This window comes from Anopheles moucheti, chromosome 2, assembly GCF_943734755.1.
Source record: "Anopheles moucheti chromosome 2, idAnoMoucSN_F20_07, whole genome shotgun sequence".
NCBI lineage: Eukaryota > Metazoa > Arthropoda > Insecta > Diptera > Culicidae > Anopheles > Anopheles moucheti.
The window spans coordinates 87,457,836-87,485,762 of NC_069140.1; the positions used below are offsets into that span (position 1 = coordinate 87,457,836).

General features: G+C 42.2%; 1 protein-coding gene across 1 annotated transcript in view; it reads left to right on the top strand.

The window, feature by feature from the left end:
- The window catches only part of LOC128299854 (neuromodulin), a 69,561-nt gene that overhangs the window by 21,359 nt on the left and 20,275 nt on the right, over positions 1-27,927 (top strand). Inside the window, exon 2 of the mRNA XM_053035974.1 lies at positions 24,978-25,151. Coding sequence (XP_052891934.1) covers positions 24,978-25,151 — 174 coding nt within the window. The remainder of the gene's footprint in view (positions 1-24,977; positions 25,152-27,927) is intronic.

The window sequence follows — 27,927 nt, forward strand, 5'->3', positions numbered from 1 at the left end:
CGTTCGTGTCCTTCGATGGCACACACGTTCTTCGCGTTGACTTCATCGCAAAAGCACAGCTCGCCACCAAGAAGCGAAGCAAAAGATTATGCCAAGAGCCTTTCCGTGTCTTTGCGGCGGTGGTGATGGTGGCGGTGGTCGCCGTCATCGTCGACTCACCCGCCACATGAGTGGAGATAAATTATTTTCCAAAGAAGATAAATCAGCCTCGGATCATTGGCGATGCCCGGCCGTGTCGACACATGCCGGCATTGGCCGGAAAACTTGTTTAAGTCAATGTTTGCAAGAGCGTACAATTAAGCAGCCAAAGAAATGGAACCCAACCGGTTAGAGCACCCCGAGCCACACACGGTCATCATTCGAAGGAAGGATGTCTTTGTAATATGGTCGAAGCAATAGATTAAGTGGGCGGATGTGTGTGTGTGTGTGTGTAAAAAAGATGATAAGCAAATTATTATCCGCCAGTGAGCCAGTGAAGAGCTTTAATATTTCTTCGTCAGGCTCCAGTTGATGTGTGTCGTCACTGATAATGGTACAAACTTATATCCCTCATCAGTTTTGAGTGAAGGAAAATGGCGTTCCCGCGCAGGATGGCAATAAATGTAATAAGGAATAAGTTTTCAAGTGAAGATAGCAACACTTTCACCGGCACTGAACCTTCTATGCGGTACAGGCCACTTCCTTCATTCCAGCCAAACTGTCAACTCAACCCCCGGCTTACGGAACCGCCGGTGGAACAGTGTGCGGTTGATGGACACATTGTTCCGCACGTTTCCGGCGGCCGCTATCGCTCACGCCCACTAAAAGTCCCGCTGAATGTACGGCCCGTTTCGAATTGTGTGCACTGTTTCGCTGCACGTTTCCGTTCCTTCCGTGAAACCAAACCGAAAACGGAGGGGCTCGGCGCAAAAGATGGTTTTACAAATTTAATGATAACTAACGAGAAAAGTTTTTCCCGTGTGCTCATTAGACTGTGAGATATTTTTAGCCTCCATGCACATGTGTGTGCTTTTCGCTATCCTCACGGCGACGGCGGTGGGAAATGTTTTGTGTTACAATGTACGATAATAAATGATGTTAATTAAAAGCAGTTTTGAAACTTTACACCGTTAATACCGTAAGAAAAAGAAAACAAACGAAAACCACCCCCCCGATGCGTGGTGTCATATTAAGTTTCGTATTACAGGGGTTTTCAAGTTCAAGTGAGAAAGCTCAGACCAGATTTTCAGACTTTTTTTAAGTTTAAGAGGAATATTAAGCGAGTGTAGAATACTTTGTAGATAATCAATTTCATCTTACCAAAACTATTGAAAGGTAAAAAAACACTTCTTCCTATAAAAAAAAGCTTATCGAAATAAAATATATTATCAAGCTTTTAAAGTTGTTAGCTTTTATTGTTCAAGGTATTTAAGCTGTAGTAGTTAAAGTGCAACCCATCCTGGATTTTATTCAGATGGAACTGAATAGTGTTGTAATATGTAGGAAGTAAAAGTAAAATCTCACTATATGGATCATGTTGAAAATGAATTCTTTGGAAAGCTTTCTCAACTGACACATTTGGTGAACTGCCACAACTGTGTTTCTAACAGAACGGAGAAAGCGTTGGAACGCATAAATGCTTTTGCTAAACATAATCTAAAATCAAGGAAATATTTTACAACTTTCCCTACACATTTCACTTCAAACTAAAACGAATTTCGAAATGGTTTCAATTAACGCGTCAAACCCTGTAAATACGGAGCGAAAAAAGCTGAACCAGAAACAAATTACAAAACAAACCACAGTATATTGTAATTAAAAATGTGGCTGATTCTGGTTAAGTGGTTGTAAAACACCTCCAAGCGTATGACATTTTTGTTTTAATTAAAAAAACTGGTGGTAAAGGTTTTAAAAGGTAACAAACCCAATTAATTTCCCTGTTTTCAAAAAGCCAATTTATCGGTTGATTTAATAAACAGAAAACTAATTTTAAACCTCGAGCCTGTTATAAAACCAGCAAATAAAACGCACGATATCATAGGACCGTGGAAGTAATTAGATTATTGGTTCTACCACCAATCATTATACTCCGACGCGGTGGGTTGCGTTATTGAATTTGTGTTGTTTCGATTTATGTTCATGCTTTTAAGCACAAATTTTTGTTTGATCAATTGTGCATCGCAATTTAAACACCGTCCCGGGATGCATTTTTATCTACCTTACTGGTAACTTCAAAGCTTCCTTTTTTTGTTGCACTGCGCTCTCTCCTTACCGTGTGCTTTCCTGCAGGCATCTAGCGCACATTGCGATGAATAATCGAACGGCATTGATCCGCAACGTTTCAATAATTCACATCCGGTGCAATACCGGCGCTAGTAAAGTGAAAGCCAGCTGCATGCCAACCGGGACCGGTTTCACTATCGGTAATTTATCATGTCAGACTCAAACGATCCGTTTATTGGGTGACAGTCCATTAAGCTGGAACTGCTGCGGCCATACCATTGCTCAGCAAAGCAAACTCAATTATGTGCGGCTACTTTAGGGCTTTTCGTTGTGTTTGCTTACGCTCGTTGTGCTTCGCTGCCCAAGCACCACCGTTGGGATAGTTCATTTTAATTTGGGTGGCAATAGGCTTCAAAAACACGGGTTTACAGACGCCCAAGTTGTATGAAATGGATACGCTCCGGAAGTCGGAAGTTGGAATTCTCTTTCCCCCCCTCCCGTATTTCCCTGCTGTAATGTTTCCGGGAAGTGTTGGTTCATTTTCTTTCCGATATGTACACGCCAAAGTGCTTCTTTCTGGGTAGCAAATAGACGTAGCAAAACAACGGACAGAAAAAAAATAAACGGAAGCCGAGCCTTCCTACACTCTAGTGTCTAAATTTTCTTGTCGAATTTCGCAAAAAAAACCCATCTTCATTATACGGTTTCGTTTACGGTTTGGTTCGATTGATTTTCTTCTCTCCCTGTTTATTGGGTCAAAAGCATCAAATTCGCGAAGAGAAAAAATAACCTAAAGCTGTACGACGAATGCTCGAAATCGCGTGAGCTCGTATTTGGTCGATGAATTTAATTTCCGAAACCGCTCTGCTGTCCTGGAGGTCAACCGTATGAGCAGCAAAAAAAGCTGGGCCCCTTATTTTCTACCTCTTCTTCTTGCACCCATTCACTGCAAAACGTCAAAGCCACCGGCCTATTCCGTTGTCTTGGACACTATTCGGACACTGGACAACTGGTTCTGCTTGGTGAGTACCATCAGCACAACGAGGCTGACAGAGTGTACCATCGCAACGGACAGACCGTACCGAGCAGCCCGATAGGCACTTACGCTATACAATTACCATCGTTTCGTGCTGGGGTGTAACATTTTTAAGCCACACTCCACCAAAAAAACCACCACCGAAAGAAGCGACAGCGTAACGGAAAACCCTTCCCTTCAGGCATTCACAGCCGGCCGAAACAACCGATAGAAAACTGTTGAATAATTGATCTACCATAAGAAACAACATTATTCTTCCATCTTTTTTCCCGTACCGTGAGAAAATGTTTTCGGGGCACTGTTTCTTGGAAATTTCGGTCGGCCCAGTTTACGGCACGTCGTTCGAACGTAGTGCATACTGGTGCTGCACCACCATTCGGTAAGGGTTGTGGACAGCAAAAACCAAAACACACCGCCCCAAAAAGCCAGCAGAGAGAGAGTAAATTAACCTTTTCAACATCAAAAGTACGGCCGGACCAGCGGGGACCGTTGGACGAAAAAACACGCCCTTAGTTTCGTGCTGGGTGCTTCTGCACGTCATCCATCCTGGACAGCATGATAAGCTACTTTGCTGCCCACGTTGCGCACCTCACACTTTCTAGTGGTATGGTGACGCAGCAAATGGGCCATGTTTAAAGATATGTTTGGAAGTTTCGTTTTTTTCACGCTTTTTTTCGCAACCCATGTTGTGCATATTTGTTTTATCCTGTTTACATTTTGAAGCACTATTATGTGTAATATGGCTGTGATAAAAATGAGAGCTGTATGTGAGGTTTATTAAAGTCCTACTAGTTACTAGTGTATTGTTACTCGCAAGTACGAAGCAATATAAAACGATGAGTAATTGGCAGATACATTAGGTTCTCCTGTACTAGAGCGTTACAACTGTAGAAATCAGTATCATTAATCCTATTTTTGTTGTTTTCATAAAAAAGGATTGTTTACATTTTTGGCATACGGGACCTTAACCTTTAACCTGGGTTCTGACAAGCAAGCAAAATACCTTCTTTGACATTTGTCGTCAGGTGACCGAGCCTTACATCAGGAAAACAATCAAATCCTTTTTTCCTAGGCTTAGCTTGTCATTTGTATAGGGAGCTGTCAGCGGATCAGCGAAGCGTCAAACGTCAAACGCAGCGGAGAAACGTCAAAACGCATACAAAAAAACTTGCTTAGAATATGATTCCGTGTTGAAGCATATGTAGAAAGTCGCCTCAATTTCTGGGTGTCGTTCAAAAAGAATATTATTCTATTTTATATGTGACTAATACATCATGTCGGTAAGTTTAGCCAGTGTTTGAGTAGAGAAAGCTCCATTGCTTCCATTGTGTCAATGCCTCATTACATCTACATATTTGAACTCGACTTGAAAAGAATCCAAAAATATTTCCAATTTTCTCTCTTTAACTCGAAACCCCTGAAATATAAAATAAACCTTCGTACCAACAATAAAAAGAGATACCATTCGTTTTTTACTCATATGAAGCATATACCAGATGCAGAAATAATATGGTTGTCCGGACAGAGACATTGATGGATATGAGCCTGCTGATAAATTCGTTAAAGATGGAGTGACTTCGAGAAGATTGGTGAGCAACAGATTAGAAATAGTCACAAGGGAGTCCACCTTAGCAAAGGTGGAAATTGTGCATCATATCAGGCGAACTTTGAAAAGCTGCAATGACATGAAGTTCCGAAGAGTTCCTGATCTTCGAGGAAATAAAGAATAAGGAAGAATATGATGGTAGTAATACAGGTAGTGATATCCTTTAAGAAGCGGTAAGAATATATCAGCACTTTTTAAGGTTAAGCAGGACAACGCTTCGTTAAACTAAAAAAGCTACATGACTTCCAAAAATGAAACCTTACAAAGAAAAATATCTTGCCTGAAAGGGAGAAAAGGACAAGAAGAAGTGATGCAATTGAGACAATATGTCTCTTTTCGCAACACCAAAAAGCATACGATGGGCACACCAGTGTAATGATTATGTCGTTACCGTCCGTTAATGGCAAGTGTGTAGAAGTAGAAGAAAAAGAAACTTTTTCAACCAAAAGCCACTCCCAAAAGCAGAATGTTGATCGATTGTACCATAAAGAAGAAAAAAAAACACTCCACAAAACTGTCATTAATGATCGATAATGTGACAAAGTTTTGTCGTATCAAAACCAAAAAAAAAGCACAAAAAGTTTCGCCCCATAAAGCTCACTGCCATTATGTCATTTTTATTGCTTTTTTTACCATTGGCATACCTATGGGGATGGTCGAAAATGGGGGGCCAAGCAAGCAACAGTTTGATACTATGATTCTTCCTGTTCCTAACATAAATCTCGTTTACAGTTTAGATCAAACTTTTCGAGTCCCACTCAAACAATGCTTCAGGTAAGGGTAAAAGGTAAAAACCACTGCGTCAGTACTGGAATTCACTCGTCAAGCTTAAGTGGTTTGGTTTTGTGGTGTAAAACCATACCAAGAAAGGATCCACTTCCGGGTGGCAGTGTTTAGTAAATCCGAGTGCCGGGTGCTGTTGCTTCCGAACACGGGGCATAATGCAATTTTACACTCTTGTATACGCTCGCAGGTGCACAGTACAGTCAGCAAACTAAACCGCTATTCACCAACATTTTCAACGGGTGGGGGGGAGAAAAAGAAAAACATTTTCCACCCTGTAACCGGCGCGAGATAAGCGTGAGAACATTATTTTATTGCACCCGAGAGCAAAACCGACGTACGACGACATGTCGCTTACGGGTTACGGTTGCCATGCTTTTGGAAAGCACAAAATGGCAACCGAAAACTGTCACCGTCAGTCAACGGGAAGGTTGCTCTGATTTAACTCTAGACACACGCAGGAATGTTGACGGCTACGAAACCGGTGTGCCATTACCTGCGTCACGACATGGCATTTTGGTTGAACACACTTTCCGGTGGGGAACCGGTACGGATGCTAGTGACATCGGTCGAGACGAGCTCTACTTCAAAGCTGCCTCGACAGCGGCCGTGCTGTGTGGGGAAAGAGGGAAAGAGAAGGGAGTCTTAAGTGTCACAAAATTCCGCAGAATCGGCGAGACACAGACCGTTTGCATGCAAAACGAAGCCCTTTGCCGTTTGTGAGATGTTGATTAAACTCCGCTGCCGAGGATCAAGCATTTGCCGCAGCAGGATTACGTACTGCTGATTGAACTTTTGTGCCCCGGCCGAGTTGGATGCTTTCTGCGACCTTGCCCATGAACATGGGACGACCATACACCATTAGCATTATGCGGAATTTGCAAATGCAAAAACACACACACACTGCGAAGCGATGATACGTACGATTTGGTCAAATGATCAGTGTGTTCTTGTGACCTCGGCGAGATAGCACAGCACACACACAGCACTCCGGCACACACACACACAGCCAAACCGAGCGAACAAACGATTACGAACGTGAAACAATTTCAATTTCATGTCCATCTTTCACTTGGTTGAATACAGACAACCACACACAGACACACGCAGTGCTTTTCAAACATTAAAATTAGTCTGCTCAAACGAAGCAACCGAAGAAATGTGTCACGATGGAGACGCCTGGTACCGCGTGTGGTTGAACCATTGAAAACAAATCCCCAGGGGGGGGGGGGGGGGGGGTGGGGGTGGTTGTGTGATAACAATAGCCACATTCACATCCGGCCTCAAATAGTCGTCTTTTCAGCGTTCTACCAGTGAAACCCAGCAGCGTTTTGTTAAAATGATTTCCACCACCACGATGGAGGCGCATGGTGGTTTACTCCATTGTCACTTGTGTGTGTGTGGCGAACCGGTTTGACAGTTGGTTTTATTGATTTTATACCTAGCCCCAGGGTGAATTCTATGCACCCATTCAGTAGACAACTCCGTAACGAGCAAAAACATTAATGGTAATTATGTTTATAATTGTTAACTACTGTAGTCATTCGACTGATTCTGCTCTTCTTCATCGATGGTGATGTTTTTGTTTTCGCTTTTTCTTTGCCAGCACTCTGCTCTATGTAGCTCTATGAGACACACTAGAATAGGAAGATTAATTTGCAAACAAATTTCGCCAATAAATCATGTCACGAGGCCGCTTGGGATGATTTAGACAGTGAGCGCCACGTGGCGGGGAGCTGTGAGCTGAAGCTCGCGCGAGGGAAAACTGGTTGAAAAATTAATCGTTCGTCCTGTGCGTGACACTGCCAGAACAGTGGCTCACACTCTCGCTTCTCCCGCTCACCTCCTAGACCTCGTCATCACCGGGCCGGCACGCGGTCCTTCTGTTTTCGATCAACAGGCTGCAAGAAAATTAATGACGACAAGCCTACCAATCATTTGCAGCACGTAAACGGCTCGTTTTTGGGGGGGTTTGGATATGTTTTAATTTCCATTTCGTGCGGCATCAAGTGTGCGATGGGAAGTGGAAAATGGTGGTTGGTGAAATGAAGGGTGAGGAAACAAAGTTGCCGCTCGCAAACAAATATGATTGAAGTGGATGATGGCCTTCGTGATGATACTGTCGACTGGAGTGGAGCAGGGTTGTGCAGGGTTGTGCATACGAGTGCCATAATGAGTCGGTATGATTTATAAACTTCTTTCTCACCATCGTCGAGTGGAAAGTTAGTCTTGCAAAAAAAAAAAATCAGTTTTATCTGGTTGCATACATTGAGGCGTTTTGGATGTTGCTAACTGAGGTGAGGCGTACAATTTGTCTAAGAAAAAAAAGATTCCAGCTCAATCAAATGTCAATCAATCTATCACGATCTATAACACCTATCAGTAAATCAACACTCTCTCTGTTTTATCCGTTTTTTTATTTCAGTCAGAAAATCTGTCAGAGCTTTTCATTTAATCCAGTTAGAAAATCTGTCTTCAATTGAATTTTTAACCCAAAAACGAGTTTCAATTTTTGTTTCAAGCACACGGCCACCGACTTTGGTTTTGAATGATTTATCGTCCTACTCGACAGCGATAAATTGTCTTCACTATTTTGCTGGTTTGTTTTTTTTTGTGCCTCTCTTTCGTTTCTATTGCTCTTGAACTGCACTGGGCCGGAGGCGGACTCTTTTTTCCCTCGTTTCCTGCATTCCACCTACAAAACGTCACTTAATAGTCAGCAAACCGAACAGTATGCAAATTCAGTATGCCACCAGTGGGGGGGTAAAAAACGACCAATATAGAAAGACTGTGTGCCGGCCACCGATTTGTACCGGGGCGCCCTGGGAAAACGGTGAAAAGCTTCGCCCTCTCCGCAAGGGATGGGGACACACCGGCATGCAGAGTTGGTGAGGATTTTGATGAAACTATTCTACCGAGCAAGGGCACTAGGCACGCAAAAGCACGGAGCCACGGATTTTGCATCCTGATCCACCAGTGCGGCTCCAATGCCTTTATGGGACCATGGAGAAGAATTATGGATTGTAAACGAGTGAAGAGTTGGCCCTGGTTTGCGCTGGTTTTGGGGATGGTTTCATCCAACCAGGCCGGTCTCACCTTGAGCGGTAAGAGGCCGCATTGTTTCAAGTAGTTTTGGGGATGAGTTTACGAGTGGTCTGTCCGTTACAAGCGAAGCCGAACCGAGGACAGTACTGTGCTGGTCGACCGAAATGCTACCCTTGTGCATACTTGTGCGAGTGAAATGTTTTTTATAATTCCATTCGAAACTGAGCGCGACCTCACCGTCCTTGAGCTGTTGTAGCATATTTTAATCATTTTTTTATGTCTGACCATAAATAAACGTGGTCCTAAGTGCCGTTGATTCATGTGTCTGGATTTAGTGAGTAACGAATCGTCAGTAAAGAGTCAAATTCCAAGTCGCAGTCGGCCGAAAGATTGATGAATCGCTAGAGATTTATAAATCTTCTTTAAATTTTTATATTAAAGGGTTTGTAAACATTTCTTTTTAATCATTACGGGTGAAAACACGACACGATACTTTGATGATGAACCTTACGCAAACCAATACATTCATTCATACAAAAGGGTTTAAAAATTTAAAAAAAGGACTCTAAAGTCGATTAGAGTTGGAAGTCATCTAAGCGAAAGCATTGGAGTTTTCCACAGTAGGTTGGAATTTTTCCAAGTCTTTCGTGTAGCTGATTAAGCTGATTTTTAGTTTTTTACCATTTTTTAAGTAAAATCTAAAAAGTAATAAATATTGGTAACAATAATATTGTTAGCAGAGTTCCTTGAGTAAACAATAAAATTTGAAATTTCACACAAGATATAAAGTTATATAATTTAAGGAAATTATGTAATAAATCGAGTTCTGAAAAATGCATGCAAAAAATAGTATAATTAATGTAAAATGCAACTAAATTTTTTTAACATTTTCTCATAAAATTTGGTAGACAAAAAAATCCATCCTGCACAATCGTCTCACAGCAGCCAAACCAATTAAAGCTGCCAGCTCATGCTGAGCTCCAAAATCCGGCACCAAACTCGTCACTGCAGCACTCGGAAAACCCGTCGACAAGGGAAACACACTATCTTTTTGATCCTTTCCCAACGTCAAAAGAGGCACCTGACCGTTCGTAGCCCGCGTTAAAGCTGGGCTGGAGCGAAATTTATTACCTCCGGCAAACGCGGTGGCTGTTTGGCACGGGCACAGATCTACGGAATTCGCATCGCAGCTAGCTAAACAAAAGCAACAAACACACACAAAAAGGACATTTTTAAACAAAAGCCTGGTCCACGGTTTTTTCATTGGTTTGAGGGGGGCCGGATTGTGTACCGGAGCACAAACAATGCGGCTCAGCGAAATGTGGCGACAGTCGGTTAAGTGGAAGTTGTGGGGAGGGAAAAAACATATACCACGACCCGGTACATTCGTTCAAAAACCAACCGAAAAGTTTAAAATGACCCCCGTGAGAAACGTTCTACCGGGGCAGGTTTACGGACCATCCCGTACCATCCCCCGGGCCAGTCCGTTTCGGAATCGGATGGATTTCTTCATCGCCATCCATCGGCTAATGGTCGGCACCTATTCGCTTTTGCTTATGTTTTATTCAATGTGTTCAACCTTTTGTGAACCGAACCGAACGCAAGAATCGTCGAGGTCGAGGGTTGCATTTGGCTACCATGCGCAAGATAACAACAAAAGCCATAAAACCGATCCAAACCCGGGGGTCCTGGTTTTTTTTCTGTTCGAGGGCACTTCGTTATCGTAGCAGTTGTTGTCCGTTTTGCGCTTTGTTTACTCCACGCCTTTTACGACCTTCTGGTGCCTGGTGCCTATAAATGGGTTCGGAAGTAAGACGAATCCCATCCATACCGGGGGTTTGTATTACAGCAGCACTACACGAGCCACGGTGGGACGTGCACCACGCGGAAAGGGGAAAGTCGCAACGTTCCGATGAAAGCGCGTTGACAGCTTGTTCTTTTAACCTTCGCGTCATACTCAGCTTACGTCAACTTGCATATGCTTTCCATCTATTCTTTTGATGTGTCTTTCATTCGCTCGCTTTCTCTCTCCCTTGCTCTCTCGTTTGGACAATATCCCGCGCAGGCCAGAAATTTTAGTTCCCAGCCACAGCCGCCTGGTTACTATTTTTAGTGCAGCAGTGGACGTGGTGAAGCCCATAAGAATAAATGAATATTCGCTTTCTTTTTCGTTCCGCGGACAAAATGTTATCCGTAAGCGAAATTGAGGCTACCCTTTCGGAACAATTTGTGCACGACAAACCCTTCATGTGCTCGGTGCCAACCCCGCCGAAGAACAGGCGATATTCTGTGGTTTTTACTGATTTTGTGGTTGACCGCGACTGTGGTTAAAAGCTTTTAGTTAGTCAAGCATCGGTGGCTTTGACCAGACCAGCGAATCTATAATGGCATTAATTAGGCCACCACTTCCAATTTGTGGCGGACATTAGGGCTTTCCCCATTTTTCCTTAGGAAATTGACAATAAAATCAAATACAAAAAAAAACCACACGAACAACTGCTAAAACCATACTTCCGCCATGTTCCGATGATTGAACACTATTGCTGGACCCGTGCCTGTTCGATGCGACCTTCTGGAGCGCAGCTAATTGGATGTAAATAATTTAAACCCAACGAACAAGCATCGAAATGCACGCATGCATGTGCACTCGATTTGCTGCCATTTTAATGCCGACTGGGAACGATCCATCCCTAATTTGCGTTGCTCTCAGCAGGCGTTGCGCTCAATTGATTGTACAAACGAAATAAATGCCTACCATTTACTCGCCGTAGCTACCGGACCCGGTATACGATGATAATCGCAAGCATTTACCGAGTGTCCACTCGATGTCCCCGGACACGGACATCTGTTTGATCTGCATAACTACCCTGGCAATGGGGGGTATTATTCGATTGCTCCCGGTAATTGAGTGGTGGATAGCGAATTGTACGACGGGATGCATATTTCATTTTGTGTCTTTATTTATGAATATCTCATTTACGGGACATGAATTCATGACGGTTGTGCAGTGACTAAAACGTGGCAAAACAATTGGACAAAAAAGTTTACTGCATTTTATTTCATCACCTGAATTTACCTACCCCCAATAATGCTAGAGAGAATGAGAAAGAAAGGGAGCGAGTGAAAGACATAATAGATACATTGTGTTTATTAATAACACATTTCTAATGATTTCAAAATAAAAAAGAAACTTGCCTTATTAGATCTTATAAGGCGCCGTTCAACGACGACAACTTTCTATTGTTGATACTCTGAACTCATTACATTTAGTTCTCAGAACTCACAACACTTAACATTGTGGAAAACTACTGACATCAATTATTAGGAATGCAGAGTGTAAGAATTTGATGATAAGTTGAGTTTTTTCTTTACTTTAACAACAATCCCACGAATATAACCGTATCTAACTGAAACACAGATATCAGTAATGAAACATCCTATAGCAAGGATTCCACCCTAGTATGAATTGAGTGTCTGGCGACGTTGAAAAAGTTTCGTTGCTCCAAGAAGAAATTGACCTTGAAATCAGCTTGTGGACCAAGGTCTATAGAGTAATGCGATCTCGCTATAGTTGAATTCCAATACAACTAACAAGTGTTCTTAGCTGTGAGATTCTTTGAAGAAAGCTTTGCTGTAGATATTCACAAGCAGGACATCGTGTATATGCACCTGACATCTAACAAACATGATAATTTTCATAGTAACTCCAAGAGTTTCTAGAACCTTACTGTTGGAACTAGTGATGGATCAAGTAGCTGTTTCGAATTAGCAAAGCGATCCGCTCTCGCACATCTCAGTGAGCGGTGAGCGCGAGGTAGCTTTTCACTGTGCGAATCGTCTTCCGAAGAGCGTGGTGAGCGCTGTCCGATTAACGCTCCGAAGAGCGGGCTGAGCAATGAGCGATTAGCGCTAGAAGGAAGCTATCGAGCTGTAAGGAGTGCTATTTGAGGAGGAATAAATAAGATACACATTTTTTTGGAAAATTAACTTTGGGAAAGAGGGTCAATGAAATAAATAAAATAATAGGACATTCGAATGCTGTGTTACGAAAGCGAACTGAAATCTAGAGCGGGCATGTTAGCAATTAGGCAAGGCAATAATCCCGCTCCTAACAATAATCGCACAGTGCGCATCTCGGAGCGTCAATCGCACAGTGAAGAGCTACCTGATGCGGAGCGCATTGAGCGTGCTCAGTTAGATGAGCAGAGTGATTGAAACAGCTCTTTCGCTCACGACCCAACACCTGTATATACTACCTCTATATTCAACAGATCTGATCTTGAGAAGTACACAAAATGTTTTTGACGTAAAGTTTTTATCTTTCTGTCAGATTTATTTTAATAATTAATTTAATTATAATCCAAACAACGTGTCAAGTTTAGTTTCACTAAAATCTAAAGTTGATACTAACGACGAAATGAAAGTTGCTGTCGTCTAAAAGTGGTTTTTTGTTACTGTTTTCATATGATCAATTTAATGATTCTATCGAATATATATTTTACTTCTGTGATAAAAATTTACACAAATTTCATACTTAATACTTAATACTGTTTCTCCCATTTTAAAGTCTTTTTTTTTAATTCAGTTCTTTTATTTTATGGAAACATGTTTTCCATGTGTTTTTTTTATTCAAACATGACGCCCATTTCTGTACGTTAATGTTTGCCTTATCTCGTGATGCGTGAAACAAAGCGAACTGCGGCGGCAAACACATGCACCGGACGCACTCGTTGCACCGTTGCCGGCATCGAACCGGAATGAACATTTCTATTCGGTAAAACTGCAGCGTCCACTGCCATTCGGAAAAAAAGGCACAGCGCACCGGGCACATCGACTGGCACATCGAAAATATCAAACAGCATTTCACTCAATACACCACGTGCCAAAACCATGTACCTGTTTCCTGCTAAGGAAAAACCAACAGAATTGCAAACACGGGGATCGGTGTGTGTATGACCAGCAACCGCCATCGTAGCACGCACGTGCCATTTTTCCGCATCCGGTTAGAAGGATGCTATCCTTCGGTTAGATGCATACACATGAACAAATAACATGCTCGCGTCGATCGTTGTCGTCCCAGCCGCCCCATTGCGGAGCGGAGGACGCTTTGGTTCTGCCGGAGAAACTCCTGGGAAATTGTAGCATCGTATTATCATGTGACTTGATTCACAAGCAGTTCAAACGATGTCGCTCGGACCACGAATGACGCTGTTTCATCAATCCGGCGACGTTCCTTCGACACGTGCAGCTGACGGAAAGCGGCCTTAACCGCACTCGGGTTCCCGCTCGAGCTCTCCCGAGACAGACGGGACATGATAAAACACATATCCCTCTGTGACTTTGGGCTGGGTGGCCCTACCTCTGTGCCTTGGCAACTCCATTACTCTGTCTGATTTATGCGCTCTCGACATCACCTGCCTCTAGCCTGCACCGTGATTAGTGCTGAGTATGTCGAAAAGTTCAAACGAGCCGTGCCGGATTGTCATGTTCGGCCTTCTTATCCCATTCTCATTAGCCCGGAACACGAGTGCTCTCCGGCTGTTGAGCTTTCACGAAAAGATAAAAATCCAATTCCACTCCAGTAACGTTAGACTGTACGGTGGGGGTCTCCGATCTTAGACAGGAAAGGGGACTCCCATCGCTCGGGGTCAAGGGCGTACAAAATTGGAAAACTTTTGTCAGGTTGTATCTTCAGAAAACTTCACCACACACTGGCAGCGCACACAAAATTGTGTGCACCACACCGATGAGGGAATAAACGAACGAAAAAGAGCAACTTGTGTAAATGTGAAAATATTGCTCTCAATTAAGGACACACGTACACGGTTCCGACCCATTGTCGGAATGTCCAAACTCCGGGCATCTACCGGGTGTTTGTAATCCACCGCCGGCCCAAACATGTAAATTGTTTGGCAAAGTATCATTATGCGCGCCGGTAACACGTCGGTCAGCAATATTTCAATCCGCATGACGAATGATTTCGGGGAACTTTCTCCAGCAGCTGCAAGTGGTAGGTTCTGATCAAATACATATGATGGAATACCGGAGCGTATGTGCACCGAACAAAATGCTCGAGTGTGAATTGAATATTACGAACTTTAAGACTACTTGTACCATAGCACTTTGCGGCCATTTGTTTGAAAAGAGTTGGTTTTCGAAATACACAGCACTTTTGATGCATTTTACATCGCATATTGGTCAATTTTTCTCTAAATTAATAATGTCTTTGTACAATTTATGGATATTATACCATTTGTTGGATACTGACTAATAAATAGCTGGTGATATTGATATGGATGTTGCCAGATCGACTGTTTGATAGTTGCTAATAATTTTATTTTATCGACATATAATCCTTCCGGTGGTCCTTCTGGGTAGGATTGCCTATCCAGCTATAAAGGAAATTCCGCAATTGGCAGATATAACCCTGTATAGGTTATAGAACCTATAAAAAAGAAGAAGACATCTTCTGACAGTTATGTCACCTAATACTTAAAGTCAAACTCTAAGTAATACGCTACTAACTGTCACTTATTACACAAAACTACAGCCATTTAGGCACCATGTTAGCTCAAATAGTTTATATTGGGACTATTACTTTGATTTTCATTAACGTTTTGACAATTTCGCTTGAAATGCTGAATAAGCTGTGAGTAAATAAGGATGCCGAATCTTCAATCATCAGGCATATACGATATGCGAATATGCGATACGATATGCGATACGTCCGGCGGACGTATCAACGCCATAACTCCATCTCAAAGTGGGAGCCTTCCACGCGTCCTTTGTCCATGTGGACGACCTTGAAGGAATAATTATGGTTTGGATCGTCCGGTGTCATTCTTATATCGTGACCAGTCCATCGGACATCAGCCATCTCAGAGATTACCTTTAGATTATATTATTAAATTAAATATTTGTAAGCCAAATTAAAATTTGTGGGGTAATTTAAAAAAAATATAATGATCAAAATACAGGTTGCTTCTCATTAAAACTTTGGTAATTGCATGATAGAGTAAACAATTTTTTTTCGGCTACTACTAAGCTACTAACTTTGAACTACTCTTCATTTGAATGACAAAAGGTTTTTGAATGATAATAAGTGCCTAGGATTTCCGAATTTTTGTAACAATATACTAAATTCGAAATAAATCCAATCAACAAGGATATGACAAAGCTTGAAAAATTTGAAACCTTTTAAAGTATGTTCGGAAACAACACTCAATTATTTGTATATTTCCACCTCCCCAAAAGCATGTAAACCAATACTAGTCTGGCCGAAACTTTCGGAATACCGTTCGCAAAAGCATTCTTTCCACCGTTCCGGAAAACATCTTGCAATTGGCATTCTTTGCAGCAAAAGTTTACATCCGCACAGAATAAGCCATTAAATGAACCTCGTCCAAGTTTGGTACGCAATCGGCAATCTAACAACCTCGCAACAACTCGGAACATCTCGTAAAATCCTTTTCATCCGCTCAGCAATCGGTGCAGAATTTATGTTAGCCTTGGACCCCGGAACCAACGGTAGAACATAACTCTCTCGGGCGAGGGTTATTTGGCACAGCCGGTTTCTTCCGCAAAAGTAAACACTCGTTTATTGGTTCCTCAAACAGATAGCACTTAAGGTCGTGCCTCGCTCGTTACCCCGGCACAGAGGGACGGGACGGTATAGTTCGCTAACAATAGGGAGTTTTGTTTGATAAAAATAAAAAAAAAGAAAAGCAAAAAATAAATAAACTCGGCGCACCTAACGAACGAACCGGGGCAAAAGAAGCTGAAGCATTTCGAATCACATAACTCAACCCCAGCGAACGCGTACATACCGCTCGGTTTCGAAGAGGCGAACAAAACACTAATAGAAAGTAAACTATTTCCTCCCAATTCCACTGCAATTCCGCCCGTTCTTGGGCTCCGCTCTCCGTCCCGTTACCGTAATGCTCGATCGAATGCGAACGATTTCGATACGATCGTAAATAAGAAAGATAATCGCAGACAGGCCAAACACACACACAAACAAGGCACCCGTTGTGAAAAGTTCCATCTGCACGCGTGGAACCCCTCACAACCCGCCCCAGATGGCTCACGTGCCGTGCAGGTTCAGCTGGGTGTGGGCCAAAAAATGCTACTTGGCAGCACTGGTCCAAAAAGGCTGCAAAGCGGCTATAACTCGATGGAAAAAATCCCATACTAAAGACCCGTATCGGTGCAGGGATCTGTCGCCATTTTTTTTGTGCTTTTCACCATCGTCCGACACTTGGGCCAGCTTTTGCGAGAATGATAGCATTTCACCGCAGACAGACATGTTTCAAAAAAAAAAAAAAACCCTATCCATACCGATAACGATACCGATCCCAGATGGATATGTTCGAACCGACACTCGGGTGTCATGCATTGGATTGGGCAAGGCTTACTTTGTTAAAATCTAAATTCAATTTAAACGAATGTGTAACTGTAACTGTTTGCCGTCATTTTCTAGCCGGTGTGCAATACAGCGTATAACGTAGTTGCCTTGCTACACTCGACATAATCTGACAAGAATTCGACAACCCATTTGGATGGTCTCAAAAAAAAAATAAGAGCTCCCCATTACCCAGCAGTAGTCCTTTGCCGCGTAACCTTGAGGAGAAAAATCAATGCAACGTTATATCGTTGATCGCAAAGTTTATTGCTGGCCAAGCCCTTCGATTCCATTTAGTGCCGGTAGTGATACGACAGTCGGCGCTGATATTGATTTGATGGAAGGAAAGAATCGTTAAGTGTAGCATGTAGTAAAAACGAATGAAATATAATTAAATTACTTGCTTTACGACGCATTCTAGCATAGCTTGTTTCATGAAAATAATAAATATGAATAATAGAAAGAATATTTCTGTATCAAAAATGAATAAATAAATAAATCTTTATAGCGCTACAATACTACCCTTATAATTAAATAAAAGAATCGTTAAATTTCATGTAATAAAGCATAAAAAATAATTAAAACGTTTGCTTTGCGATATGTTCTAGTAAAGATTGTTTCATAAACATTGTTTCGAAAAAATTTATAACAGACGACAATACAATAATATTTAAATTTCGAATCGAATGAACCATTATGGTGCTATAAAAACACCCCTATATTCCCCTCAATCTCTTTTTATGTTCTGAATTTTTTAAATCTGATATAAATAAATTCAAGAATCTTAGAATCGAATATAAAATGAGAGAAATATAATTGTATTACTTGTTTTTTATCTGTTTTTGCTAAAAATTTCAAATCAAATCAAAAGAAATCAATTTTTGCACGAACAAATAAATGAATGAATGTATGATTAAAATAAGGAGTTGTTAAGCTCAACATAAAAAAAAACACAAATAGTAATAAAATCACGTGCTTTTTATAGTTTGAAACATTAAAATAGTAAATAAGAATGAAAATAAAATGAATTTCTGATCGAGCAAAATTGTGCTATAAAACTACCCCCTGTAAAATTTACTGCCAGCAGCAATCAAACATGTTATAATTTTACAAACCCAATCGACTACCAAAACATCTCCCCTCGCTCCCAGAACGCGTGGAAAACCCGAAATTTCCGAAGCACACCTGAGCTCCCGTACCCGTGACCTTTCGGTGTTTGCGGGAATGGACAGGGATTCACTTGACAGCTTCGATTATTTACGTCCATCAAGCGACCCTGGGATCGTGTAGTTAGCTGCACGAAACATACCTACCTACCGACCATCCATAACTCGTACCATTGGCCCAACCTGAACCGAATGGGCGTTACGGCTCTGGCCCTAAATATACAGCCCGCCAAATGTCGGAAGTAGTGAAGCTTCCTGGTTAACAAACGTCACATAATCAGCGTCCTTCGGTGTGCCTATCCGTCCGGGTGGCCGACCGGTTTTGGATGGGGGACGGGTACATAATTTAATACCAACCGCCAGCATAACAAGCGTACACGTAACCGCCGCCATTAGGGCTATTTTTGTATGTGTTTTCTCTTCCAACGCGCAAAACCGATCGGTATGGATTCGTGATGATACCATCGATATTAATGGTACTAAATAGCGACTGTCCCTTATACAGAGGGGAATCAAATTTACAACATGTTTCATTGTATTTAAAATACTTATAATAATAAACAATAAACATTCGCTTATTAAAAAAACTTTCTTCAAGAAAATCCCCATCAAAAGCACAATTTTAATCATCCTAATCCAACCGTTTTAATGCGGAAGAAAAATGATTTATGCTCACATCTCAACGAGATGCACATACCATGAAGATCCATACACACGCACACAGGACACATCATGGCGCAATTCGCCACGATACGCTTTCATCTTTTCCGAGCTTTCCCAAAAGAAAAGAGCGATGACGTGGCGCGTGGGAAAATTTGTAGATGAAAAATTATGCCTCTCCGGCCGGGCGAATCCGAAAGAAAAATCCTGATCCCGGTTGCCAGCAAGAGAGAAAAAAAATCGGGTCAGCGAAATGATGCTTGATGGAGGCAACCGGCAACCATGATGAGTAGCACATTTGCTTGATTCCGGTAAAGCCCCGTGATTAATCTTGATTTTTCCTAACCTACCTACCTGCTACGCCCCTTCATAAAGGAGAAACGCAAAAATTACGCAAGCTTTTGGTGCGCGATCTGTTCACCGGAAGTATTGCAGCATTATGAAGGTGAAAAAAATGGTATCGTTCATATTATTTCCATGACCGGCCGATTTGTGTCACGCGGAAAAAATATGCGATTTATAATAAACGTATGCGATACACATAAACCATTATCGATTCTTCTGGAAGAAGGACACAACAAAAAAAAACCTCTTCCATCAAATCCTTTCACGCGGTACTATCGATTCGGTACGGGGCCAAATCGGGGTCATCTCTCTCACTCTCGCTCGCTCGTTAGCGCACACAAATGGTTCCAACACAGGTAGCCTACAGGATTACTGTATGAAAATATCACAAACAGAGCGAAACACCACCACTTTAACGTGCCCGCGTCCCTTCCGCGCATTCGCGCAAATAATGCTTGTGGCTAAAAATATCCATCGACCAAAAAAAAAACCCTCCCCCGATCAACAACCTGTGACCCTAAAACCCGGGGAGGGCCCGAAACTTGCAAACTGCAACAAAAAAAAAGGTTACAGGATGGTAGTCTGTGTGAAGCAAAAAAAGAATATATATAAAGGAATGAATGACCACCGCTGTTGACTGTATCGTACGGGGTTGGACAAAGGTGGCCCCCCGTACAACCCACGACAACAACAACAACAACAGCGTAACAGGCGATCCGCATCATATTTTATGGATCACCGGAGAGTAGACACGAACCGTAAAATCCCGCATGTGGAATGAATTTTCACGAATCCATCCACCGCGCTACAGCTTCCGGGCGCTCCTTCGCGGGACACCTCCGCCACGAAACGTAACGATCGGTAGCAGCGCAACCAAGGCAACAAAAAAAAATACAATCTACGAAAACAGGTAACAACACAACAGCTACAAGGGACAAAGTTTCGTACGCAAGTTTTACCACATCCATTTAAGGTCCGTGGTATGTAAGGTACGGTCAACATATTTTGAGGCTGGTTCCCTAATTCCTTACCACCCAAGCCGCCTCCCAGCTGCGAAAGTGATTGTAGAAGCGAATTGTTTCCTTCCCTTTAACGAAAATGGAACGCGAAGAAAACATGGATGATTTTCGAAATTTTCAAAGTAACGCAAACAACTTCAAACCTCTACCCACAAAAAAAAAACATACAACACAGCGCCACGAATTTGTGCGCCGAACCAGGAACGATCATCTTCGTCTACCTGCCCGGTTTGGGGTAAACAAAATACGGAAATTTTCTTTATTGAATTTCCCCTGGCATCTTCGCTTCCGTCACAGCAGGAGACGCATGCTTCTGCATTCCATCAAAACTTGTTTCTTTACTGGTTGGCCGTACCTGGTGAAAATATTAACACACAGTTTGGCGTCCCAGGCTGATGAAACTCGCTGCAAACTTTGTGCGGTGCGGTGTCGTTGTGTGATCTGTCGATTGAAACGGAAAAAGAAACGAAAAATCAGGTTCGTTCGTTTTTTGTTCCCGACATACATTTTGTGCAAAACCAATGCAAACTTGCACGGTTGCTATAATATTATGGCGACGGTAGGAGACGGCGGCAGTCGATTAGCATTTCGATCGGATGATTTTATCCCGCACACCCCCACAGCATCCGTCAGTGTTTGGGGCGAAGTATTTGAAATGCAAATCAAGCCTCCCAGGTGCTGGTAGTTGCAGTACGTGTTTAGTGCAACACTTTAGTGCCTGGCACGGTACAAAATTGCAAAAGCACACCGGAACCTAATCGGGGGGGACTGTGGCATACCTTGGTGCTCCCGCATGCTGCAACCTCGAGCTACCGGTGGCAGCGAAATGAAGGATCACCGGGGGAAAAAAAACATTCCTCACGCGAACGAAAAAAAAACCCCAATACAACCAAGGCACCATTTTCGTTCATTAGCATACATGAATGTAATTAGTGTGTTTCCACCATGCACAAAGCAAAAGCTCCAAGTCGGGCTAGTTCGAGCTAGTTTAATTGGAATCAGTGATGAATTCATTAAATGAACACTTTGAGAACGTTTTTTTGTCCAATCCAATGATTGGAATGTGGAAAATGTGAAGCATATTAAGCCACTGTAGAAAACTAATTATCGACTGGAAATTATCACTTCGACAAAGTGTTGCGAACTGTTGGCAGGTAGCAGTAACTAAATTAAAAACTGCATGACACCATCAAGCTTTACTTGACAGGTCCATACTGCAAAAGTTAAAGGAAAATGCGTGGATTTTTCATCCATGTTTCTAGAAACAGGAAGATTTCTATCGTTTTTTCATCCATACCAACATTCAGCGGTATTATGAAACTCAAACGTTTCACAAAAAGCTCAATCTAGTGCCATTGTGTTTTTGACAAACGTGAGAGCTTTCGGTTTGACATATGATTACCGTATAAATTACCCAACTCACTCCCTTCACCTGTTGTTTCCTTAACATTAACTTGGCTGTTTCTGACTTACCTTAACTGTCCGGCTTTTATATTATAGCGTTCTTAAGCGTCCTAAAAATCTGCAATCGTTTGAAAAGCGAGAGAGCTTTAAACTCGACAAAACCATTTCGTCTAATCTGGATAAAATTTCGTCGATAAAATCTTGGAAGGATTCCTATCACTAGCCCAGTGGTGCTGCGCTAGATGTTGTCGTTCTTTTTTGATCAAAAATGCAAAAAACTTCCAAAAACAACTTAAAGCGAACTCTACCTATTAGAATATTGTGCTGTTAAAGGAGTTTTATTTTATCTTTCGATTAGTTGAAGGATAAAACAAGGAATATTCCGTTCTTCCAAAATTATTGTTAGATGTTAAAAATATTCAAGTTGCAAGATATGCAAGATTTGCCAAATATATATGTTCAAAGGTTTATAGATAAAAAAAATCATCGACGTTTTGTATTACAAAATATATTTTCTAGTATCTAGCGTTTGGTACTTTTACGTTGTGGTTCCGTTGGATTTTTTTCGTTTGAAACTCTTCAGAGCTTGCAATTCGTTTCTAAAATTTTATGTACAAATCAAATGTCAAAATTTTCTCAAATAAAAGGGCTTTTCATGTTATATTACATGTTATATTATATAACATATAGTTTTAAAAGGCAATTTTATTTTTGTACTGAAATCACATACAACAACAGAGCGCTGATTTGATGAACTGATTTGCTTTCCATTTGGTTTGAAAAATAAATCCAAAAAAAAATTTCATATATTTTAGCTTTCGATTCAATCGGCTTAGATTAAGGCATTATTTTTATAGGTACCTACAGTGTTAAAAGCTATTAAAACATTATGGTTTCCCAAACAGGATGTGAAATTTCCTGCCAGAATTGACACCCTTTCGGTGGCATTGGTAACCTATGCAGTAAAATTTTGCTGCCCTCTCTGCAGCCTCAAAATTTAATCATACCCGGGCAAACACGAGTCACACCTTCCAAATCCTTATCCTCACCTACGTCACGTGTGGGCCCACGGTAGAGCAAGCAAGGAACTTTTTGTCACTTGCTCACCAGGGATCACGATCCGTGACGCTCGGGTGCTAACACGTAATAATTCTGCACACACCGTACCCGCGTGTCCGCTCCCGGGAGGCACATCTCTTCACGCTTCTCGACACCATTTGCAGCTAATGGCCACGTTTGCGAAGGTGCAAGACAACTCGTTGCAAAGGACACGTGGATCACTTTATTGGCAAATTTTACGTGCCTGTAATGCTATTTTAACATACTGAAAATACCGGTGCGAACATTATTGAAAAATGTTTCTCATACGATGCGGAGCAGTAAAACAAAGCGCCATTCAAATACCGGTTGCTCCCGTGCGGGAAGTGATTGTTCGTGTTTCGACACTGGGCCCGTATATTGCACGTTCCACGTACGAGCAGTCGAGCGCTGATGATGCTAATGGCGGAAAAGTAACGACCCCAAAATGTGTCTCTGCTGCGCGTGTGTGTGTGAAGTACGAAACGCATGGAGCTGTGGACTGGTAACGACCGAAAACGAATGGTTCTATGGTGCCGGTTGATGTACAATACACAAATCATAATTTATACACCTTAAGCTGAGCTTCTCCTAAAACGGTGCCGCTTTCGTTTGCTGGCACAGCAAAAGCGTCATCAATCCACACGCTATCATAACCACAGTGAAACCACAGCAATGTCCACTCCACTCCGAGTTTGGGCGCAGATAGTGCACACAGCCCGCACAGCACCCAACTCCGAGCAGCATGAATGCACATTCAATATTTATTTGTTTACATGTCCAATGTGCTGGAACAAGGGGACTTTTCCAAAGCAAACAGTGCGGGAAATCTGTCCCCATACCGCAACAACCGTAGGAAGCAAATTTTGAAACTTGCATGATTTATTGCTATCGAAACCGAAATGCCATACGCACCCCAGCTGTGGGAGTGAACGTCTTTGCCGATACCAATACCCACGGGAACTTTAGTGAAGTTTGCTCTAATTTGAAAAGTTTGTCACAAAGCTTTCCATCTTCGATTGGCAAAAGGTCGAAAGGTGTAGTTAAAGATATCGCATCAACTGCTGAAATAATACGAGCGCGTTCGATTTTGGGATAATGGTAATGGGAGAGGGTCCATTTTGTGTAAATTAAAAAGCTTAACAAACTTATTAGTTTACTCTCTTTTTTTACTCTTCATTCACCCAATTGACTTTCATTCATGTTACATGCAGGATTTTCGAGTTCTAGTAAGATAGTTGAAACCATTTCGGGATTCATTTCAAGAAGAATTCCACTTCTTCTCGAATATTCACTAATATTGTGTCCTGAGTTACAGAGGTAGCTCCGGTGCTCTGGTCACCTTTGGATTGTTAGAGGAGAGAATCTTAGAGAACTCACTTCTTGACACAGATACCCGCTCGTATGCAGAAGACATCACACCCCGATTCGGCGAAGCACCTACGGATTAACAACTCCTCAAGCCTCAGAACCTACACCGAATGTTCAAGTCACCTAATTGAGCAAAAGTTCATAGATATCTTAACCTTTAGAAATGCTCACTCACGCGAGTGAGCTAGCTATTTCAGAAACTTCTGTCTATTCTTGACATCAAGCTCATCCGAATTGACTAGCTCTCTTAACTAGTGATGATGGAGTCAGAAAAGGCTGTCTAATACAAGTGAAGTCTTATTTTAGAGAATTGAATTCTAAGAGAATGGATCTTATCTTTAGAAAGGAAACATTACCGCATCTCATTCAGAACCTCGCTGAGTACACTTATTACTCAGCTCATCGACGTGAAAAAACTTGCTCTCACAGCTCACCTAAGTGACCACCGCCACAGTTCAAACATTCTCACCTGAAAACCCTGTAATCATTCAATAATATAAAATTCCGTACATAAAAGCAAATGTTATGATTGTTTTAAAAGAATGACGTACAATGGTGCGGAATAAATCTGGCTTAAATTGCAAATACCTAACACAATAGTGCAGCTTTCAAAGTACCTTTCTCAGGGCACCGTAAGCGTAAAGGCAAACAACAAAAACCCTGCAGAATGCCTCGTACCAGCGCTACCATTGTTAGCACAGCAAGGCCTCATTAAACGGCCGGTACTTTATTTAACGCCACGTTTCAATTGTTTTTATTTTCGTTTTCCCGCCTACTTGCCCATTTCCACCGAAAAAATAGCTGCCTACGCACGATGAGTGTATGCAATATTTAATCATGATTTCCCGCGCTATCTTTACAGTCGAGGCGGCAGCTACAAAGATCCAGGCAGCGTTCCGTGGCCACCAAGTGCGCAGAGAAATGAAGCAAGGAGACGGTGTTACCGGAGCGGAGGGTCAGCAGAAGCAGGACCAGCAGACGGAACGGGAACCGACCAAGGAGGAGCTGGAGGCCGAATTCGACCCGAACGACCAAGGTAAGGGGACACGAAGAGAGGGGAACCCTGGTGTTCTTCTCTACAATCGTTAAGGAAGGTAGAGAATGTGGATAATTTTATCACGTAAATACACAGTCCGTTATTTTTGGGGCAGCGACCATCCGGGGAATGACCGGGGCGCGGTAGCTTCAATTGAATGGTTAAATAATTATAAGGGCAACAACCACTCGCGAACGTTTATCGCAAGGGATAGGAATCGATACTGCTTACATTTCCATGTCATTACAATTGACGCTATTATTTTATCCTACGTTATCATCTGAAAACATTTCCGACACAAGCAGCTCCTATTTTTAGCCGCAGTGACAGCAATAATTGGGTATCGATAAAAGTGGGGGTTGATAAATTTGGGGTTGTTTAAGGCAATAAAAACACACCTCAAGTTGCAAATTAACTTCACTTGAAAGCCCCAGAAAAAAATGGTCGTGAAATATGAAACTCTTAATTTGTCGTCTTTAAAATGTGGTTTTAATTACTCGCTTACACCAATTAATAAATTATGATGATTAATTATACAGTGCGTATCATAACTATACAAACAACTGGGAAAAAAACAATGGAAAAAGAAACATGATGTTTTAGTAACTTATAAAGGCATTAAATAGACGAGTGAGATTATAATTTATTAGATCCCTATTTATTAGATCATTATCATTATTATTAAGACTTATGCAAAATAATTACAATAATTACAGTAAAAGAATGTGAAATCTCCACGATGCACCATGATGGTATATTTCTGCACAAAAACTTGAATTGAATTGAATTGAATAAAACACAATAAAATGCAAGAAAAATATCACCAAGAATGTGATAAGTGGGTTAGTTTGCTAAAATTACTAGTACGAACTCGTGATCTAACGAAGAAATATAAAACATTGTTAGAAAAAAATGGAAAACTCACGATGAAAACTTTTATGTTATCTTTTACTTACCATTACGACATTTTAAATCAACTCTTACTTAATTAAGGATTTTAATTTATTCTTCAAAAAACAGACATTCATATACTTATGAGACGCACTGTAGGTAGTACCACGTACTCTGCTCAATCACCAAAGGGACAACATATTCATCCAGTACGGACTTGTACAGGTTAATTTGTCATTCACCCGCGCCTGTACGTGTGATTATACAGCCCTCCACAGCATTAAAAATGCAACCACATCCATTGCAGATCCTGCCACTGTTCTGACCACATAATTACGATGTAGCACGAGGTGGCTCACTGTTTCTTTTTCGCGCGCTCTCTCTCTCTCTCTCGAAAAAAACCCCGACCAAACCCCATGTTTGTTTTCCTCGGGACTCTGTTTGTATACGGCTATGACAGCGAGCACACCGTATCACACGCGCGGTAGAATATTAATTAAAATTGATATCCTCCATTAAGGATAATTGGGTGAAAGACGAGATCGCCGGGCCAGAACGACCCAAACAGGCAGCCCAAACCGCCATCGTTGCCGTTGCGAAAAATGGACACTAATGGTCGTTCTCCAGCGCTGCCAAAGAACGCAAACTGCCAAGTGTTGCGGCTCCGGTCGATCGGGCGCATCACTTCTGCTCAAACTTACTTCACCCCCGGCGGCACACATCCGGACGCACTTCCTGCTGCAAAGTTCGGTGGCCGGTGCCGAGATTGTGCAAAACCACCTGCATCCGCTACCTTGCCGGACCGCAGCCGGCAGCAGTGGATTAGTGTTGTTGGGGATGCTGCGAATGCCAGCGGCATGCCCCGTTTTAGGGTCATTTTGAAACAAAGAACACAACACAAGGCGTTCCTTCTAGCTCCCGGGGCTCACGGGTTTTTGTACTGACCCGGTTGGTTGCCGAAGTTTCGGTCACGGTCGAATGGAGCACCGTTGCACCGCGGCTGGTGGATGGTGAGGATTTTATTGTTTCTTTCCACCCACACGATGCCAATTTAGCGCAATATTTCGCCACATTCTACGGCGAAACGACGTTTCCCTTTTGCCCTCCGGGCACAAATTGCACGGTGAGTGAGGTGATGATGATGGGAGCAGGGAAGAAGTGCTTTTTTGCTGTTGTGTTTGTGCACGCCGTCCCCAAAACGGTGGCCATGGGTCAGGTGATCCCATCAGGATACTTTTTTTTTGACAGCCTGGGATCCCCCGCGTTGGAGGGAGTAATAAAAGAAAGCAACAGAAAAAAAACGAAAGATTATTCAACCCGTTTCGTGCGCAACTTTTGCACCCGATGGAATTGCCCTTTTTTTGTTGTTGCCCGAATGGTCGAAAGGTACACGATTTAATGTGCCTGTCCCAACCAATTACGCGTGCCACGTTCACGCTTTCGGCGGTGCCAAAACGTCAAAAGGTATCGAAAAGAAAGAATCGTTCCTTTTTGCTTTCGCCATTCCTGCTGCTGTTTTCTTTCTATGGGTATCAACCGAAATGACCTCCATTCCGGGCCATAATGTTGCTGATGAAGAATTCCTCGCTAATCCGCAAATAACTAATCCCAAGTATTGAATGCCACAGCATAACCGCAGGGTAGTTGGTAGATGTCTAAAAATCCCCAAGCATGACTTCACATAGCGATCCACAATAGCAGATACACGATGAGTATAATGACTTAAGGGAAGATCGTTAGCTTGAGTAAAGCGCCCTCTTTGGGCTCTCCTCCACGCATTTTCCCCAAAGAAAATGGCACCGTGCAGCGTTATTTGAGACTCTGGCAGGCACTTTCTCCCACCGGCACACAAAAAAAACCCATGCACCCAGCCCCGAAAACGGGA